Below are 21,210 nucleotides of genomic sequence, written 5' to 3'. Positions count from 1 at the left end.
ATGCTCCCCACACATGTACGTATTTGCGCCACTTAGCGCTGCACCCACTCTGCCTGTTACGCATTGTAAGCAAGTTCATTTATTAATGCAGGGGGGCCCTGTCACTAACTTCTGGGTCCCCACTGGGTGCCAGCACACTTGTGCCAAAGAATTGCATGCAGACATCATTTTAATGCTGAATGCCAGAAATTATGCAATTTTCAGCAAAACTGCTTCTAGTGCATTAAAATGCAAATCCATGCACACTGTGTGGAATTGTGGGAAAAAACAGCATTCTTCTTATATGTCTACCTTAAAGTTGTGCTGCAAATTCTAGATGGCACCTTAACACTAAAGATGGCCATACATGTAAAGATCCACTCGCCTGGCGAGGTCGCCAAGTGAGCTGATCTTCTCCCGATATCCCCACCTACGGGTGGGCGATAATGGGGGAATTATAACGACTGGAATAGGCGCAGTCGGTTCAGGGACCACATTAACAAGCCAATGCGGTCCAGGATCCGACTGAATTTTTTAACCTGCCCAATCGATATCTGGCTGATTTCAGGCCAGATATCGGTCGTGCAGGCCAGTCCTTGTTTTCCCTACACGGCCCGATAAGCTATCTCTTGTAGTTCATTGTAAAGTGGATGATCATCAAAGCCATGATACAACTTTAATTTTAATTATTTAAAGGAACAGTAACACCAAAAAATTTAAAGTGTTAAAGTAATTAAAATGTAATGTAGTGGTACCTTGCTCTGGTAAACGTTGTGTGTTTGCTACACAAACAATACTATAGTTTATATAAATAAGCTGCTGTGTAGCCACGGGGGCAGCCATTCAAGCTGGCAAAAAGGAGAAAAGGCACAGGTTACATAGCAGATAACAGACAAGTTCTGTAGAATATGATGGTGTTTCATCTGTTATCTGCTAAGTAACCTGTGCCTTTCTCCTTTGAATGGCTACACAGCAGCTTTGTTTATATAAACGACAGTAATGTTTCTGAGGCAAACACACCAGTTGTACCAGTGCAGGGCAACAGTACATTATATTGTAATTACTTTTATACACTTAAACATTTTATTGGTGTTACTGTTCCTTTAAGCTTCATATAGGAAATTGCTTTTTTTTGTGCTACAATATTTGATTGTTTCATCCCTTTTCTAAAGCTGCTAAACATGTTAATAAGTGAGTTGTTTCTATGGTAGCTTCTTCATGAGTATCTTGCACATTTTCCCTAACAACATCTCCAGCGAGGAAGTACTTGTAAAAGACAAACCTTTTTTTTAGGCGCAGACTATCCCTTATAAAGTTGGATTTGGTTCAGTTCTGTCTGTGTCTGTGGAATTTTCACAACACTGTCAGAAGAAAAGACACAGCAGTGCATAATACTGCATAACATAGCATTTAATGTTAAACCAGGCTGTTTGATGTATTACTTTTGTGAGCCAAAGGGCTTTTTAAGTTTAAATAGTTTGTTAAGAGTCCAATAAAATAAAGTCTCCCCTCCTGCCCTTTAATAGAACTGTGCTTTGCACAGAGTGGGGAGCGCTCTTGTTTTAAAAGGTTGTGTCTTTTAATAAATTAGCCCTTAAATCTTTTCAGCATCTCTTATCCTATAGCCATATGGAACTTCACACTTCTCAGGTCCTTTGACGACAGTTTACAGCCATAAAAATTCTGAAGTATAAGCTGTCCAACTGTGAATTTACAGGTACAGCTGTATAAAGGGTTCGCTCTGTGTATTTAAAAGCATTGTCCAGAAACCAAATAGCTGACCAACTATCACTTTGTCACTAACCCTGATTTTTTGGAAAATGTAGCTTTTACTGTTTGGTACTTTGAATCTTATATTGGATCACAAAGGAGCAGTAATATTTAAAAGTTATACTTAATATAATTTCAAGTTATTTAGTAGAGACCTTCGCTCATCTGACCAGCCTAACCTACTGCTGAATTCCTCACAATTTTATCCAGTAGCCTTGCATTGCCAGACCTAGCGTCAGATATACTGAAACTATAACATTTGTAATATTTTTATTTTTTTTAAATTTGACTAAACTCATTTCCACAAATGTCTGATATTTACAAACATTTCCGAACTGAAAGGTCAGCGTGGGAAAAAGTCGCAGAAACAGCGCCTTTCTCGAATTGTTGTCCCAAATACTCAAATTTTTCAAATTGTCACACAAAAACCAGTGTCAAAAATCAGAAACCTCTTAAGTTTTGAGGCAAAACAAGGATCTTTCAGGAAATGGAAGGGATATCTGCAATGATCTCTGCAAGTTTTAGCTGGCGAATTGTCTTATTTGGATTTTCAGCCGTTTTGACACCTAGTAAATCTCGAAAAAATAAAAAAAATAATCTTTTTTTTCTGTGACCTTTAGCGCTAAAAATCAAACAAAAAGTCGGAAAAAAACAGACAGTAAATGCCCCCCCCCCCCTAGTCTCAGCATTCAGTTATTTGGATCTAACGACCTTTCTTCTTTTTTTCTTCCATTTTTGAATGGAAAGCTAAAGTTATTGCCTGACCCGCCTCTATGCCTAAGGCATAGAGGCTGGGCAAGCAATATTTGATTGACAGCTGGGATTTTTAAATGCCTTTATAATGGGTTTGGATGTGTTAATATAAAAAATAATTTGGGTTTCATGTTTAATTTGAAAAGGACTTTTATTAGTCCTCTTTAAGACCCATCACAGGTTCAGCAATATTGTAATTCTCAAAGACCCAGCATTGGCTCTGAATATAATTTGACAAGACATAAGGACTTATGACTTATTTGCTACCATAGTTGTAGTTGCACAGAAATAGACAGACTTGCTTCTAAAGAATCATGTGTAAATGTGAAATTATGTTGGAATTGTGGGGAAAATGCTGCATTACAGCTTATTGTATCTGAAATTGCACTTCAACCACTGTGCTTAAATGACTCCTTATACCTTTCCCTAATTTACATTATATGTAGTATATTATACAGGGTGGAACAAGAGCTTATCTTCAAACAGTAGATAATATTGTATAGCACAGCCTTTAAATGGGTATACTAGCAGAAACACCTAGAACTCAACCAGGGCCTGCACAAATGATGTCCTACATTTCTACATTACGGTTTAGTGCTAGTACATCAATTAACTTTCTAAGGTCCGTCTAAGAGCTGGGCCAAGAGGTACTGGCACACAAGGCAAGTAAATCTTGCCTCACGCTTGCCAACCTCCCCTTTATTGTCTGCCTGCTCACAGGCTTGCCACCCTGAAAGCTGCTGCATTTGGGGGGGGGGGTGCATTGTGCCTTTCATTAAATTTAGCATAATGCCAACCATGGCCATAATAGCCAACAAAAAGAGAATGGAAGCACCTACAGTATAGTATATGATCCATATGTTTTTTGGTCCCACATTTTTTTTGGGAAGCACATTTGGGAAAGACATGAACCTGGGTGGCAGAAGCAAGTTCGTGACAATGTTGGAGCAATGGCATAAAGCTGTAATGAATGAGCTGAATTATGCCAATAGCTTTGGTACAATAAGAATTGTTGTCAGTTATTTATATGTTGTATGTTGTTGTTGAATTGTGTATTAAATAATATAGAAAATGCATTTCGTTTTTAGAATAAGCTGTAATGGGCTGTCCTTTACTTAAAGGGGCAGGAGGGAAGCATGATGATCAAAAGAAGAACTATCTCCAATAAATTAGGACAAAATATTGAAGTAATACATTGGATTGGTTAAAAACTACCCAATGTGCAATGCCTGTTTGTTTTCTTTGCTTCCTACAGTTATCCTCCTGGTTGTCCTTTCTACAGGGACTAGGTGAATTCCTGTATTTACGTACACACACATCCTTTCATGTAATAACTCAATAGCCTCAAATTCAATGCAACTAAATTGTAGATCATCTTCCAACAGTGATAGACTGAGTAAGAGGATGCTCGGATGCCTTACTTCACTAACAAACACTATAACACAATGTTGTCGTAAAGTTATTAATAGCAATACAAACTATGGAGACTGGATTAAATTAGTGCCTAATGAGTAGCTGTGTCTGATTGTTCTTTTTATTGCAGCAAGTGCCCGCTGCACAGCTGGATAAAATGAACACTATGTGAATCATTAGTAGAAATTCAACACATGATTTTCTTGTGCTTATTAACTTAAACCCCTACTCCCTGGTGTTAATATGCTTCTGATTATTTATCCTGTGAACACGCTCATTAGGACTGGTGCTCCATTCCTTCCCGCTGTTCTGTAGCAGATATTTTTCCAAAAAGAGAACAGCATGCAAAGGGCACAATTCTACTCAGGGCCCAGTAAATATAAGCGAAAATCAGCAAAGCTGAATTTGTGTTATAATGCATTAAATTGTGTATAATAAGAAATGTGCATTCATATTTAATAATATTAGATTCATTTTCAAAATTGCAATCTTTCTTTCTTTACCCTTGTATTTATAATCACAACATTTTAGGAACGTGCAATAAATGTTATTAAGTTAGTTAAGAAATTCTAATAAAATGTTTGGACCCTAAATATAAATTGCATTGAAAATAGGTTACATGGACCCTCTTTATGTTATCATATGATGTTGGCTTTGTTTTGCAGAACACAATCATTCTTACTTGTGCATTGTCACATAATTACAGTGGAACCAAAGTCTGCAGTTCATAATTGCACCCGTAGTATAAAATGAACACGACTCAGGTGTATGTTGAGTATTTTTCACTAGGTGATGCGTCACTGGAGCACCTGCTCAAAATGGCGTTTTCATCTGATTCACTGGTGCACCATTTGCTGCAATCCACTATGGGAACCCTGGTGCTACCACACAGGTCCGGAGTGATGGTAGATGCATTGGGAACCATGTGGAAGTGGTTTCGATTGTGTTAATGAATTGCATCATTATGCACTCTCCATTGTGATCATTTATTTTTATCTTTAGCAATAAAGCACCCAGTTATCAGAAACAGATCAGAAACTGCTTCCAATGTAAACAACATAATGACTTGCTTTTATGGAATAATATGGACTAATAATTATATTGCACTATTCATTTTGGTGGAAAACATGCATTCTTTGTTATGTTTCTGCACTGGTAAACTTCTAATATGGACATACATTACTGGCATTAACTGCAGTCAGTCCTTAAACTGGAGGGTCCTTCCCAAACTCCAGCTTTAGAAGCTTAACCTACTCTGAGGCCTTATCATTTTGTAGTCCCCTTTTACTCTGGGTAGCTATGTGTCCTGCCAAATAATGTAGAGAAAATGGTTTCACAGCCCACACTCTCCCTGTCTGCCCTTTGTTTTCTCATAAGTACCACAATCTACCAGTAAGTTAGCCATGTTTAAAAGATGTCTTTTAATCCCTGGGAAAACAGAAGTTTTTCACTAGATCTGTAGATTGCCAAAGGTAGTCACTATTTTGCGGGCTAGTGGGGGACTGCTTGGGCCTTTGTGCACTTGAAATGCCAGGGTATATTTTGAATGCCAGTCCTGGCATGATGCCCACTACCTTATGATTACAGAATCCTCAGTATTTAGTTATTTTTATAAATGAAATATAATATATTTAAAGGGAGTTGCCTAACTCTTAGGGGGCCATTTACTAACTGTCTGATTTTTTTTCTGACAATTCTCCAGCTAAAACTTGCCGAGGTCATGTAGAAGTCAAGGGAAGATGTCCCTTCCCTTCTTTTGCTTTGAAACTTTAGAGGTTAATGCTGTTTTTTGTGCTGCAATTAGAAAAAATTGCAGTCTTCATGCAACAATCGAATTTTCGCGACGTTTCTGCAATTTTTCCCCGTGTGGTATTGCCAATCTGGCCATAGGTTAGCATTAGCAATGGAAATTATATATATATATTGTATATAGCCAAGTAGCCTTGGGGAATGCTGAATTCAGTGTTCCCCAGGGGCTGACACCTATCTGGCTGAAGCCATGGGGAACCTGCAGGGTACTGGCTCCACCCCAAAAAACAAAAAAATACACTGTCTGCTATTCCCGAGTAGACAGAAAAAAAACAGTCTTTGTGTAAATGTGCTGTAAGTAATGCAAAGCAGATGGCATATGTGAATCTTATGAGGGCATCCTGTGATGGTTTCTGATGGTAATAGAGAGCTGTAAGCAATGCAAGAACACTATGTTACAAAAATTCCCTCACAAGTAAGAGGGAAATACCAATGTAGATATGTGTCACTAACTACTGTAATTTATTAAGTGTGAACTGTTTTCACTTTGGAATAACTTAAGTGCTCTTGTATCAAAAAAAAATTTCTTCATAATTGATAAAAGACAAAAATATGGCCAACTGTCCTTACATATTAGATTTTGATTCATCAAGATCTTAAAAAGTGCATTATTTCAAAAGCATATTTCAGAGTGTATCTGTTCAGCATTTAAAGATGACTGATTTGTATATATCCCAGTATGGGTTCTATGCAATCTGTTAAAAAACCTTGCAAGTATTTGCAAGTCTCTCAGCAACATGAGATCATATGCTTTCTATTTAATTTGACTTCAAGAAAGTAATAAAATATTTGTGTTTCCGATACTAGCGTTTTAAAGGACGGCAGGGAACCTAACTTGCTGTAATTCTGCTTGTATTGTAAAACGTATGCCATAAGTGCATTGTACAAAATGAATTATCAGAGATTTATTTATTACCTTCCAAGGTAAATCTGACGTCCGTACAGTCATCTGAGAACATCGTATGCTCCATATCTCTGTGCAAACCCTGAAGGGTTAGTCTGGCACAAGCTGGTCAAGCTGCCTTTAACACTATTCCCTGAGACTATTTGGGAGCCAACCTATTTGCAAACCTCTAGGAAATTAAATGTGTACTTTACCTTTAAGTTCTCTTTTACTATGATGAGAAATTGACATTCTGAGACAACAGTCTTAATATTTATTTATTTAATCATGTTTTCTGAATGATTTAACTTTTTGTTCAGCAGCTCGTAGTTTGGAATCTCAGCAGTTATCTGGTTGCCAGGGTACAACTTACCCTAGAAAACAAACAATGGTTTGAAAGAGAGACTGAAATATTAATAGCAGAAGGCCTGAAAAGAAAGATAAATTACAAAATATAACATTAGTATAAAAAGTATATCCTCACGGAGCAATAATTTTTAGTTGGGGTCACTGATCCGCATTTAAAGGTTGGAAAGAAAAAGGAGAAGGCAAATCACTCAAAATCTATAAAAAAAAATAAAATAATGAAGATGAATTGAAAGTTTGGTAAAAATAGACCATTCCATATACTATACTATATACTACATATACTATTCCATATACTAGTTCATTTAAAAGTGTGTTTCCCCTTTAGGTTTGTATAATATATTCTGTGTTATACACACCTATATACACCTATACATAATGTTGACAATTGACCTTGTTTTTAATCCTGACAAAGGCTTAAATAAAGTTTAGTTTAGCCATGGGGCAAGGCTTACCCATGCCAGCTGCCAGCAATGCCATCAACAAATGGAAATGGTGTAGCATATGCAATAATGCAAGCTAAACATAGCCAAGCATGGGACACAAAGGGTACCTACATCAACAACTCATTGGACTACCACGCTCAATGAATGGAAAAAGCCCTGTGCAGCATAGCCTGCCAAAAGCCCATCTGATAGCAAGAAAATGTCATGTAATATGGTAGGAAGTTGGTGCAATGTACAATGTTTGCTTAGTAAACTGTGACATTTGCTTGTGTTATATGATTGTTTGACCAACCTACAATTATAACCACAGCCACTGTGTGTGTGTAGAATTTCAATTGCTTCAGTCTGTCCATACTTAAAAGGGGATCCTGGGGCTGCTTTTAACCCTGTGAAAGTTATTCCTCCATCAGAAGGAAGGAAGGAAACCAGTCATATAGTACTTACCCCTAGAATGCTGCAGCATTAGACACCAAATGCAGAAGAAGAGATGAGGAAAACTGTGTGAGGGAGGGGATTTTTTATTTAGATTAGGTACTTTACTATTTAAATACTTTATTATTTAAACAGATTCAAATCTAGGTATTAATAATACATTTTGGGGAAATACAAACAGTGACATCAGTGCAAACTGCCCTAACTTTTTTTTTGTTTAGTATTACATTTTGGTTAATAAGGTTATATATGAAAGTTAACTTAGCATCTTGTGGTATTTTGTTTTATAAAAATGCAAGTGGCACTGGCAACTATTTTATGGAAAATATGAATAATAAATAATCTTTCTTTACTAATGTAATAAATTTGGAATTTGGTTTTGCAGGATTACTGGATGTCTCTTCTTTTTAAGAAGCTTGTTGGACCTAAGGTATTGGCAGTACATGTTGCTGGAATCCAAAGAAAACGTCGTCCAGGGAAAGTAATACGTGATAAACTTCGGATTTATGCTCACTGCACCAGTTACCAGAAGTAAATAAATATAATATATTTATAAGCCTAATCACCGCAGCTATTCCTATGAAATCCTGCCTGCAATGGGGAGAAAAAATGTAACGCTTTCCATGTCAGTTATCCAGGCTGGGTTTTCACAGATACATTACAAGAAGAAAACTGTGAAAAGAATATCTAAGAAATCTGTGAAAGTTATTTGAGATAGCCTGGTGTTTGTACCAAATAACAAAGCTTGCAGCCAACCTAGGGGGTACAGAACAGAAATTGCAAAGAATAATATACCCCCTAAGAACACAGGAACAGCTGCTAACAGTTGTGAATTTTATAAAAAGGGGCATCGCTGAGAGGCCTGATCACTAGACTAGGGATGACCGAAGAAAGATTCTATGATGGATTCATTACAGAAAACAGTCCTAGATATAAGACATAACAAGGACTGAATAAAAGGAGTGAATAAGAAGAATGGGGAAAAGTATGGCAGAGAGAACTAGATGGGAGTCGATGTAGGAAAATAAGCAAGAGCACAGAAGAAGGGGGCAAACATACAGAAATTGCAGGAAAGATTAGCCATGTTATGGGAGATGGATCTGAAAGAATGGAGAATCCAAACAAACAGGAGGAATTAGCATTAAAAGGATGGGTGAAAGGTGTCAGGAAGTGAGTGTCAGAACTGGCAGGGAGATAAAAATGGGTGCACACTGCAGGAGGAGCCAGATGAACTGGAGAGAGGATAGTTTATAGGTCATTACCCTGAGTACAGTATGAGAGACAATTCACAAACATGTGATGAGATTATTAAAAAGGATATTAAGAGAAAAAGACGTTGGAATGGTAGGCTGGAACATAGAATGGTGACCATCAGAAGATTTGGACTGGCTGCAACAGTAGACACTAGTGATAGAAATGACAGTGAGAGGCATGCAAATAACTGAGAGGAAGGGATGTGATAAATAACTTGGAAGACATGAAATGGAAAGGGTGAGTAGAAGATAGTCTCTGCATTGCCAAGAACACATATCTATACCTTTTGGATTAAGTTTTAATAAATTATAATGAATTGTAATGCTGCACCATGAGGTTGTAGTCTCATAATTTTATTATTAAAGGCACACTGTCATGCTTCATCTGCTTCACTGATCTGCTTTTTTTCTAATAAGCACAAATATAATAAGCTGCATTGGAAACTCCATACAGCAGTAAGCCATATCTGTTGCACAGAGACAGTTGCAGGGAATACTAAGTTCCCCCTGAAAGCTGCTGTTTTGGTTGGTCTACCAAAATAATATACAGCCCCATTTCAATTTTGTAATAAAGTAATATTCTTGAAGGGGATGTCAATATCATTTTGCTGATATTTTGTAACTCTTACATTAACAGTGGTTTCTCCTGCCAGAATGTTGTCTACATCACGTTGGTTTTTTGGAAACAGACTAGGAAGAAAAATATATGACCTTGTTTTTTAATTTTGTTTTCACTCTTTAGTCACAATTATGTGAGAGGATCCATAACACTTTATATCATCAACCTACATCGATCAAGAAAAAAAATCAAGCTTGCAGGAACACTTCGAGACAGAATTGTGCATCAGTATCTTCTTCAGCCAATTGGAGCTGAGGGCATACAGTCAAAGTAAGTGTCCAAGAAACAGAAATACTGAAAAACATACCCTATTCTCTTGCCCATCATTATATCTGTCTTCATATATATACTAAGCTGTGTCCGAATCACTGAAGCAAAGAGCACATTAACATGATTAATTTTCATGAGTAGCTATTTGTTTATAAAATGCCATGGCATTATTCACCAGCATCTCACTTACAATTCCTTGAATTTTTTTTTTTCAAACTGCCTCTATAATAAAAAATGGCTGTTTAGCCCTGCTTCATCTCACTTTTATAGCAAATCCCAGATTTCTCATTGTCGATGAATTAGTCAATGAAGTAATGTCAATGAATTAGTACCTTTGTATACGCATCTAAATGGGCCTATCATAACAGCCAAGTATTCTTGAATAAAAATCATATGCTACCTATGCATAAACCTGGTTCAGCCAAAAAATGCAGACCTCCCAGATAAATGACTGTGTACTTAAGAGCTTCCTTGGATTTATGGTGCCTGTAAACTGACTGCTTAGTAAAATGTAAACAAGTGCACCACTGGTTTTATGTCTGTTTCTCAGAAATTCATAGCTCAGCTCACAGTGCAAGTCAAAGAATGCAACTTTAAAGGTTGCCTTATATAATGAAGTTGCATGACTTTCTCTGGGAATGTATCACCTTTTGGTTTCTATTATTCAGATTATTCCCCAAGCACAGTAAATATTTGATGGCAGTGGCAGATACAGGGACATTTTTCCTGTGGTCTAATTTTCATAGGTTTGTTCCTCCTTGTTTGGTTATCTTGGGAAATTGAGCTTCAACTGATGGAGGATCAGTCCAAATTAAGAAAATGATAAAGGCTGTTAGGACCTCAGTTAGAAATTGTTTGATAAATTGTGGCACTTTGTTCTGATCTTAATGGCATATTGCTGATTGCTAGATGCTAGTGATTCAACCCCATAGGTGCTCCTTAGCTGTACCGTTATTCTTTAGAGATAAAAAACAAAAGACATTGCCAGCACTCTTTCTATGCCATGCTATAACATTGACCAGCTGCTGGAAACAATATCAAGCCATTATATGCTTAGAAAGAGAGGAAAAAATGATTGCCTGAGCCCAGGGCACAGTTTCAGCCTAAATTTATATACTTCCTACAAAAATAATGTGCCAGTACCACATTTTGGCCAAAATATGCAACGTCATGTCAAGGCCAATTAATGTACGTGAGTCTTTCACTGTCTATTGGCATATAAAATTATAACTCTGCCAATAACAATATCCACTAATGTGTGACTGAGCAGAAAAATAATATTGCACTCACTCAGCAGTTTTAGTGAAAAAGCACCTATTTGTAGAGATAACCTATTCAGTGTCGGATACCCAAAAAATTCCCGGTGGGCCCAGGTGTCAGTGGGCCCTCCTGCTTCTAGCCACTTGGCCTAATTCATGGTCATTACTTATTTTTCTATGGGAACAAAGCAAAGATAAAAAAAATATAGATACTGAGTAAGAAGTGGATGAAAAATAGTTTGGAGAGTGGGCCCATGGCATAAGGTTTTCTGGTGGGCCCCTGGGTCTCAGTCCGACACTGAACCTATATGATTTTACATTTGCTGTGTGTGTTTTTTAGTTTTATTTTCCCTTCTGGGGCCAACTGTTGGTTTGATCTGAGTTCCTACTTGGTAAAGGCACTTCTCTAAACTATGGCAGGTACCCATTACCACGGAGTGACTCAGGTTTGTTCTGTTTACACTGGACCAGCACTGTTAAGTCCGATTAGCTCAAAGTATGTTTTTTTCCTTAAACATAAAAAAGGACATTATACTGTAGTGGGAGAGAAATTACACGGTGTGACCTGATAAACAATATTAATAATTACAAAAGAAATTCCATTCCTCAAAACCTTACTTTCAACTTGAACTGTATATATACTAAACTGTATATTTCTTGTCTAGTTCATTAAAGCTAGTAAATTTTTTCTTATTTTTTGTGTGTGTGTTGGGCATTAAGTGAAAACAGGCACTGAAAAGGGGATTTACAGCCCTAGGCCTAAATTCACACATAGCAGAGAATGTTGAGTTTCCAAAAATACAATGCACTTATTAATGCAGATTCATACACAACACTGTGTATTTACAGGGCATTATTTACATTTTTTACACAGAGAACTATGCTAGTCATAAGAAAGGCACCTTCTGTGCAGTGTAGCAATGGTCTTGAAGCAAAGTGCTGGCTATTCCTGCATTAAGAAAATTGTACCAATTGGTTATAGAAACTTTAAATTCAAATACAGTTATCTATTCTTAAATACTTATATATATATTTTAGAGTAAGGTGGCCACTCAGCTGGTATTTCACCGGCCTAGCCACTTGCCAAAGTCTAGGCCATTATTACAAATTTACCGGGAATGTAGTTGCCAGTAAATTTGTAATACTCTCTTGTTTTGTCCCTGGCCACCCATTTAAACCCCAGATTGGCAGATTGATTGACAGATTGACACACCCACCTGTCATCATTTCACCAACTGATGTCACCAACCTGCCCAAAAACAAGTCAGACAGGGAAAGGAGAAGGCTGGGGATCTTTGGCCCACCAGAAAAACGCATGATATAATTGACTTGGGTGACATGGCTGAATTCTCACTGGACATGCAATCTTATACTGGTCACAGTTTGGTTACAAAAGTACAGAGGGAGGTCTTCAAAACAAAGTAACACCTAGGAAATGCGGGGGACATCTGTGCCCATAAGTTTATTTTAAAAGTTGGCTAGCTCATCTCAGAGGTTCCTGTACTTGTGCATTAAATGTGTTCTGTGCACCATGGCAGTGTAGTACAGTAGTCCAGGCCCCAGAACAGCAGGTAACCTGGATGGTAAGTGTGGCAGATTGGGCTGCTTTATCCTAAATGCAATATGAGATGCAACACAGCATCTTATGCCATAAAAGGCACATTAAAAGGCATAACAATTTAAACAGAATTTATTACAAGAGTTTATCACAAGCTTCATTGCAAATTTGGACAGTGCTCCACATGGTATAAGGCCATTGATTAATTAGTCAATTTTATAGCCTATTTGCCACTACCCTTAAAGGGATAGCTGTCTCCTGCATGTAACCATCTTACAACTAGCACAATATCAGAATAGTTATAGGGCCTGAAGGCAAATGACGGAAAACTGATGCAGTCACAGTAGGTAATGCACAAGTGGAGCTAGTAAAAAGGCAGAAGGTCTAGCCAGACAGCAGGAGAGCAAATTTAGGCAGGCTAGAGGTTAGGTCAGGCAGCAGGGAAGCAAAATCAGAAGGCAGTCAGCAGCGCTGAAAAATCAAAGAAGTCATAGGTCAAGGACCAGGAGATTAAAGATGACAGACACGACAACTGCAACAGAACTGATGGAAAAGCAAAATAGAGAAACACAATGGAAGGCACAACAATAAGGACTTACACAATAATGCCCAAGAACAACCCACGATAGTTAGTGAAGGTTAAGAAGCAAGTTACATAGTTACCTCAGAGCAAATGGACCAGTCCACGAACCAACACTGTGCTTAGAGTATTAAAGGGCAAGTTCAGCTTTAAATTACCATTTAGTATACTATAGATGTAGCTATTCATTTGGTCTTCATGATTGACTTTTTTTTTTTTTAAAGGGGAGGTTCACCTTCAGGTTAATTTTTAGTATGTTAATCAATGGCCTATTCTTAGCAACATTTCAATTGGTCTTCATTCTTTTTTATTTCTCTAGGTTTTAGAATTATTAGAATAATTCTAATTATTTGCCATCCTCTTCTGACTCTTTCCAGCTTTCAAATGGGGGTCACTGACCCCAGAAGTCAAAAAACTATTGCTCTGTGAGGCTATAATTTTTTTGTAACCTCAAAAATGAAGACCAATTGCAAACTGTCTAAGAATAGAACTCTCTACATCATACTAAATGTTAATGTAAGGTGAACAACCCCTTAAAGGAACAGTAACACCAAAAAATAAAAGAGCTTTAAAGAAATAAAAATATAATGCACTGTTGCCCTGCACTGGTAAAACTGGTGTGTTTGCTACAGTAACACTACTATAATTTATATAATAAGCTGCTGTGTAGCCACGGGGGCAGCCATTCAAGCTGGAAAAAAGGAGAAAAGGCACAGGTTACATAGCAGATAACAGACAAGTTCTGTAGAATACAATGGTGTTTTATCTGTTATCTGCTATGTGCCTGTGCCTTTTCCCCTTTGAATGGCTGCCCCCATGGCTACATAGCATCTTATTGATATAAATTATAGTAGACTTTCTGAAGTAAACACACAACTTTTACCAGTGCAGGGCAGCAGCACATTATATTTTAGTTACTTTAATACACTTTCATTTTTTGGTGTTACTGTTCCTTTAAGTAGTGCATTCAGCTCATTACTGTGACACACAGTTTTTTTTCTAGTTTATGTTTATGGTTTTATGATCTATTGCCTAAAACCCATTATTCAGAAAGCTACAAAATACAGAAAATTCCAGTCCTGGATTGTTTAGCTTTTTGTTCATCTGCTCTGCAGTTACTAATTTCAGCAACTATCTGGTTGCTAACATCCAAAATAACGTAGCAACCAGGCACTGGTTTGAAAGAGAGACTGGGATATGAATTGTAGTCTGCATTGATCCAGACCTGTAATGTCTACAGAATAATGTATATATTATAGAATGCAGGTTCTGACTTACATAGGCACTACCAACCAGCCCTTGTCCAACATCAGACCAGGCTTTGATGATGCTATTTGTGGCATAAACTCAGTCATGAACATAACATAATTCATTATAATTAACAATGTTTCAATGAACATAAAAAAGATATATTTGAAATCTTGCTGTGCCCCCTGCTGGTTTATTTCTGTAGGTGCAGCTTTGAGCTTCCTACATCAGTATAAACATTTCTTCACGATAAAAAATGCCACTGTTTTTACAGTCATTTGTTTTTTCCTGTAGTACTCATACAGTTGCAATGCAAGATCTGGCCCTTTGCTGTAAAATTAAAGAATTAAAGTTAGGTTTATAATATCAGTTTAAGATTATAAGAATATAATGAAATAAATAAATATATATATGTGCTATTAAACCAGATGAGGCCAACACAGAGTAGCAGTTAGTAAATCAGTAGGGCTCATACTAAACTGCACTTATGAGTAGTATAAAGTAATTTCTTGTTTCCCAGCTTGCTGTAGACCTTTTAAATGAAATGCTTGTTGCATGCTACTGGCAACTGCCCTTGTGCAATTTAACTCCCTTAATAATAAATTAGCTTCAGTGTTTAAGTACAGCACCACTACATAAATGTTATGTGATAAAGAGGTGAATTTAAATCACTACTGACTTACAGCATGTGCTTTTTCCAAAAGACCCCCAAATAACTCTATTTGCTAAAAGCTACATTTGCTGGATTTGTTGTCACTCACCAAAATATTCTGCACACTGTAGACCACATTGGTTATTAAGAAATTACATGGTAATTAGCCAAAATAAATTAATAAGTGGCCATGCTAATTATATATTGTATTGTATATTGAGGGGGTGATCAGTCAGCTTTATCCCTTGAACACCTTTACAATGCATTGGCTATAAGATATCATATAATGGGGCTTATGTACTATTGCTCTGGTTTCAATAAGGGGCACGAAACTGCACTTGCGACTGGCGCAATAGTCAGGGAATGCTGTGCTATGTACATTGAGCAGGATTAAAAATTCAGCACAAGATGCAATGTGCAGCATTGCCTTTATGTCTACCATAGCGAAGGGCTCTCCTGTGCCTGGCAGCCTTTGGTGTAGCCTGTACATATGAATTACACACTTGTTAGGGGTTGCTACTTCCTGCTGCTCTGAATACTGCCATTCTACAAGTGCAAGCAACTGCGTCTTTGAACGCGCAAAGTGCAAAAAGATATATTGGCCCTGTCTGAGGAACTGAATTCTAATTGCTAACTTGATCACATGTATTAAAGCTGATTATTACCCTTATGCTTTATGGTGTTATATGTATCTCTGTATAACAGTAACAGGAAAACCCCTAAATTGATTAGGGTTTTTTTATTTAATCTAAATTATAATCCAGATTCATTAATATATTATTAAGTGTTCTACAACAGTTCTTGCTAACTTACTTCTTACTTCTTCTCAGGCTTACATTTAGCGTTACCCCATAAGTCAGTGTGTAACATGTACAGCAGCTAAAAGCCACTAAGCATGTGCATGTAGGGAAGCCTACAAAATAATAATCATGAAAACTAGATGGAGGAGGTGAGAATCCTCACTGACATGTCTTACTGTGACATCTGTGACCAGGAACCAGAAATGAATAGACATTATATATACAGGTCAATAAAAGCATATTCCACTTGTCGTGTGTGGGCCTAACTCACAGGTCTTGAACAGTGGTGTTGAGGGATTGCCATTGATATTGATCCCTTTTTACTATTGTTATGGGATCTGTTATCTGGAAACCAGAAAACTCAGAATTATGGAAAGGTTGTCATTCATTTTCATGTCATTCACGATTTAAAAAAAAAAAAAAAAAAATTCATTTTTCTCTGTAATAATAAAACAGTACCTTGTACTTGATCCCAACTAAGATATACTTAATGCTTATTGGAGGCAAAATAACCCTATTGGGTTTATTTAATGTTTAAATGCATTTTAGTAAAGAAGAGAATGGTATAAAATATGGTGATCCAAATTACACAAAGACCCTTTATCCGGAAAGGGTCCCAGGTCCCAAGCATTTTGGATGACAGGTCCCATACATGTTTTAGATTAATTCCATTAGGTTTCTGTTCTGACAAGTGATAAAAAGTGCTTTAAAACTTTACAACTAGGGTGCATTTCTCAACATCAAATCTTCTTGACTTTTCCAGTCTGCTCATGACCCTCTTTAAAAAAATTCCCCCAAAAAAGCAGACACTACTCTAGAAAGAGTTTGTAGTGTTTAACTTGTCAGCCCTGGCTTACATTAATGTCCTGAGATATAGTGCCTTGTCCAGACCTCTGCATCCAAACCCAAACATTAAACTCTTCTGTAAAGATTGGTAGAAAATTGAGATTCCGGCATTTCCAAACAAATGTTCTTAATCTTAAAGAGGTTTGGACATGTTTGGATTATGTTTTAAACACTTCTGCCAGCTATGGAAATGTGATCTTTTTATTGTACAGAGTAGTTATACACAGCTCCCAAAATATCCTCATAACAAGCAGCAGGAGACCATAAAGATATGGTGAAGACTCTATTAAGTAACAAAGACAACTAAATTCAGCTCATAATATTTTGTCAGCGTTTAAATGGTATACATTAAACAAAACATTAATGGGGCTTACATTGCTATGACTGTATGTTAGAATCACCTCCGACTTATGTGGCAGAGAAGCAAATGATGTGCGGAGAACAAAGTGCAGTGGTTCATGGTATACACAGTATCTGTCTAATCCAATTAGCAATTACACTGTTGTCTTGATTAAATTTGCATCTTTCACTGCAAATTAACAGGTAATTTAGGACAACCTGGAGAATTCTGCATGTTGCATTTGTGAAGTAAAACCAGTGCTAAAATTCTATGCTAAAAGAACATTTTGTACATTGATGGACATATGTTTACCTCACCAGATACGAGCCAGTTCAGCCACACTCCAAGAACAACTTAGTATTTTATTGACCCATATATGAGACCAAAATGCCACTTATTCATTTTATTTTGGCTAGAAAATTCTTAAGGGCAATTCAAGGTTGATGGACTAGCGGGGGCTATTAAACCCACATGGGCCAGCCCCTGATTCACACAAACTTCATTACAGTCCACCAAAACCCTGCCCCTATGTTGGAATACCTCACCACTTTCACAGCAGTCTTCTTCTTTAACTGGGCCCCTGAGAGGAGTCCAGTCTGTTCCCCCTGCTGGTGGCACTGGGGCACTGCATGACCAAATTGGCCTTTATTATCCACCCTACAACTTACTTCATAGAGTTTTAAAACACCATGCCCTTTAGTGTTCACTTTTTTTTTTATATATTTGCCCTGGCCAATGAGGTTTAAGGTATCTTAAAGAAGCAATGCCTATTAATAGAATGTAAAACTATATGCATAAGCTGCTGAAATTATTATTGTTTTTTCTTTCTTTTTTTTTTTGCAAATGCCCTATTTCCCTAACTATGCTCCCTGCTAGCTTGTCTCTCATAAGAGACCAGAGGAAACTATTTGAAGGGACCTGCTGGAGGAAGGCAAAGTTAATGTTTTTCACCATTACTCTGAATTAAACATCAAGCCTGTACTTGTATTATCCATATACTGTATGTGTTGGTTCCTTAACAAACAATGGTAACTCACTAGTGTCAATGAAGGAAAGACCTGAAATTAAACCACATGTCGAGCCTCTTATAAAAGATACAACTCTGTAAACCAAAAAATGATTTTGTGTCTGAAGGTTTCTTGTTGCAGGTTTCAAGGGCTCCACCTAGTGTTGACTTTTGTAAATGAAGTTGTTAAAATATTCTCACAAGGAAAATTGTTTGACACTTTGAAAAGTAAAATAATAAAATAAATAATGATGTGAGGGTAAATCATTTGTTGATGTGTTGGAAAAATACTCACTGCAAGCGTTAAATATATTTATGCTTATTCATCTGGCCAATAACAAATAAAGAGAAGGTGAGAGACTTCAGAGCATTATGGTTTGGCTTAATAATGTATCAGAATTAACAAATGAATAAAATATGACATTGGGGCTCTATTTTCCCCTTAATGGGCTACTATTAAATATATTGTTTTTTATGTTGTTTATTTTCCCATAGGTTAGTGCAACTGAATGGACAGCCCCTTGCCCTGGTTGATGACGGAACCCTCCCTGAGCTCAAACCGAGACCACTTAGACCCGGCCGTACACTTGTCATTCCTCCCCTGAACATAGGTTTTTATGTGGTGAAGAATGTAAATGCAGTGGCGTGTCGATATCGGTAGTTAAACCTATTGCTGTGATTAACACAAAGTATCCAGTGTTCTGTCTGTGGTGATCAAACTAACAGTGAGAGTTAAGATACTCATCAGAAGGCCGTCCTGCTGGGGGCCAATGTATGTGTGTATCCCAGTGCACCCTAGCAGGGTGGCTTTTACATTATTCAGGCTACTTTAAACTCTTTATGCACTAGTTTGCTCACCTATATTAGGCTGGTGTCACACAGGAAGATTTGTAGCTGTTATTAGTAGTTATCAATAAATGGTCATGGTTTCCAGAGGAATTACAATTTGCTACTTGCCCCAAACAAACAATAAACCTATTTTAGCACATTACTAACCTCCCTATGTGACATCAGCTTTAAGGGAACAGTGAACACATCAGGCAGAAGTGAAATGATCTCTTCATTACTCATAATGTCAAACATCAAAGCTATTTCTTCCCCCCTCTTTTCACCCCTAAAAAAAACCTGAGGTTTCCTGCTGTTTATATGGGCAATATCATTCTAGCTACACATTTATATCAACAAGATAATGACATGGAAAGCTATTCGGCACAAGACACACTTGAGAAATAATATTAGTGCGACTACAAGATATGATGGATGTATGATTTCTTCCCATACACGTGAATGCCATACAGTATTTCTCTATGACAGGCATAGGCTCTAGCAATATATATACATATATATGAAGCATGGGCTCCCTATCACTCAATAAGAGAGTTATACTGTAGCAGATAAGCAACTGGGCTACTGTTTGAAATGCTGTCATTTTATACTACATCAGCCGTAGCATTAACTTTATATAAAAGGCAACAAAAGAGTATTCACTATTTGTGAATATGGGTTTTCATAATATATATTGTCAGAAAAGTGTGCAGAAAGAAACCTGTTAGGGTTAATAAAACACAAGTGCTAAATTGCACATGTGAATTATTAACCAATCAGCAACCGTTCTCCAAGTAATATTTGGAAAACAAAAGTAAACACCTGATTGGTTGCTGTAGACAACTGCACTTGTGTCATTGAGCACTTGTGTTTATAAACAGGCCCTTACATGTACTGAATATTAGTGATGTGCGAGTATCATAAAAAAAAATCCTTCTGCACTGAACCCTTACCTTCAAAATGTTGCCATTGTAGGAACCGCACCCATACAATACCCATATTTTCCATCTCTGTACTTTACTTCTGCACTTCCCCAGTCTGACCCACACCCAACTCAAACTTGTAGTGATTGCCTAAATTTCAGCCTGAACCCGCTCAACCCAAGGGTAAACAAGTATGTCCTGCTGTTTTTGGCTTAATCCGCACATCACTACTGAACATGTATTTCCCTGCATTTTGACAGATAAAAGTTGTTTTTTTTTATTGATAAAGTACATGGAACTCTTTTGAAGGGGACTTATCCCTGGAATAAAGAAGCATAAGGGTAATGCACCACTTTATATAACAGGCACCCTAAGTAATAAGATAGAGACTCCATCACAGCTTTGTATATGCAAACAGACATATTGTAATTTGCTTGTTCTTGCAAAGCAGCTCTCCTCTTCATCCAAGTCCAGGACTTAGGGCACGAACAATGGTTTTGAGAGTGCAGGGTACTTAGTTGTCATGCTCCCCAGCACCCTGCGCATTTGTCTCATCTTGGAAGAACAGGAGAATCCACTATGATATATTTTCCTTTTCAATGCTAGGGATGAATTGTGTGTAAGGGGGGGGGATCAGTTCAAATGTATTTTTCATCTTGTTCTAGGCTTATTGGGATGGGCTTGGCTCAGATCTAGGGGTCTTAAATAACGTAATGTGTAATTTCTATTAGAGATAGTGAAGTGTTTTGATCCTCACTGTGGTAATCATGGAAAGAAAGTTATTGGGATACATGTGCTGCATGATATCAGTAATATTATAGTCCTTCATTTATATGGTGTAGAGGGTAGCTGGACCCATGGCACACAATGAATACACAGGGGCAGATTTATCAAAATGTGAGTTTAGAGCTCAGTACATAGAAATTCACCTACGTTCTATTAATTACTAATTTATAAGCTTCTAAATCCCATAGGAATTAATAGAACGTGGGTTTTTATGGGTTTTTATGTATTAAGCTCTAAACTTCCATTTTGTGATTGACTCACAAACAACCCAGTGCGATAGGCGGCACAGTCCCATACACTGTTGAGTACTGGTGCCAAAATACAAATGTTTGATTCTTTCATACTGAGCAGACTGAGGAAAGTTCAGGCAAGGTAAAACAGGTTTGGTATAATG

At 37.3% G+C, this 21,210-nt stretch overlaps 1 protein-coding gene across 1 annotated transcript in view; it reads left to right on the top strand.

The window, feature by feature from the left end:
• hpse2 (heparanase 2 (inactive)) overlaps nt 1-20,375 on the top strand; it is a 142,254-nt gene extending 121,879 nt beyond the window's left edge. Inside the window, exons 10-12 of the mRNA XM_018095632.2 lie at nt 8,237-8,382; nt 9,847-9,993; nt 18,778-20,375. Coding sequence (XP_017951121.2) covers nt 8,237-8,382; nt 9,847-9,993; nt 18,778-18,943 — 459 coding nt within the window. The 3' untranslated portion in view covers nt 18,944-20,375. The remainder of the gene's footprint in view (nt 1-8,236; nt 8,383-9,846; nt 9,994-18,777) is intronic.
• The last annotated feature ends 835 nt before the right edge of the window (nt 20,376-21,210 follow it).

The sequence above is a fragment of the Xenopus tropicalis genome, chromosome 7 (genome assembly GCF_000004195.4).
Source record: "Xenopus tropicalis strain Nigerian chromosome 7, UCB_Xtro_10.0, whole genome shotgun sequence".
Lineage (NCBI taxonomy): Eukaryota > Metazoa > Chordata > Amphibia > Anura > Pipidae > Xenopus > Xenopus tropicalis.
The sequence above is the reverse complement of the archived record's forward strand: the minus strand, read 5'-3'. Positions and strand labels throughout refer to the sequence as shown.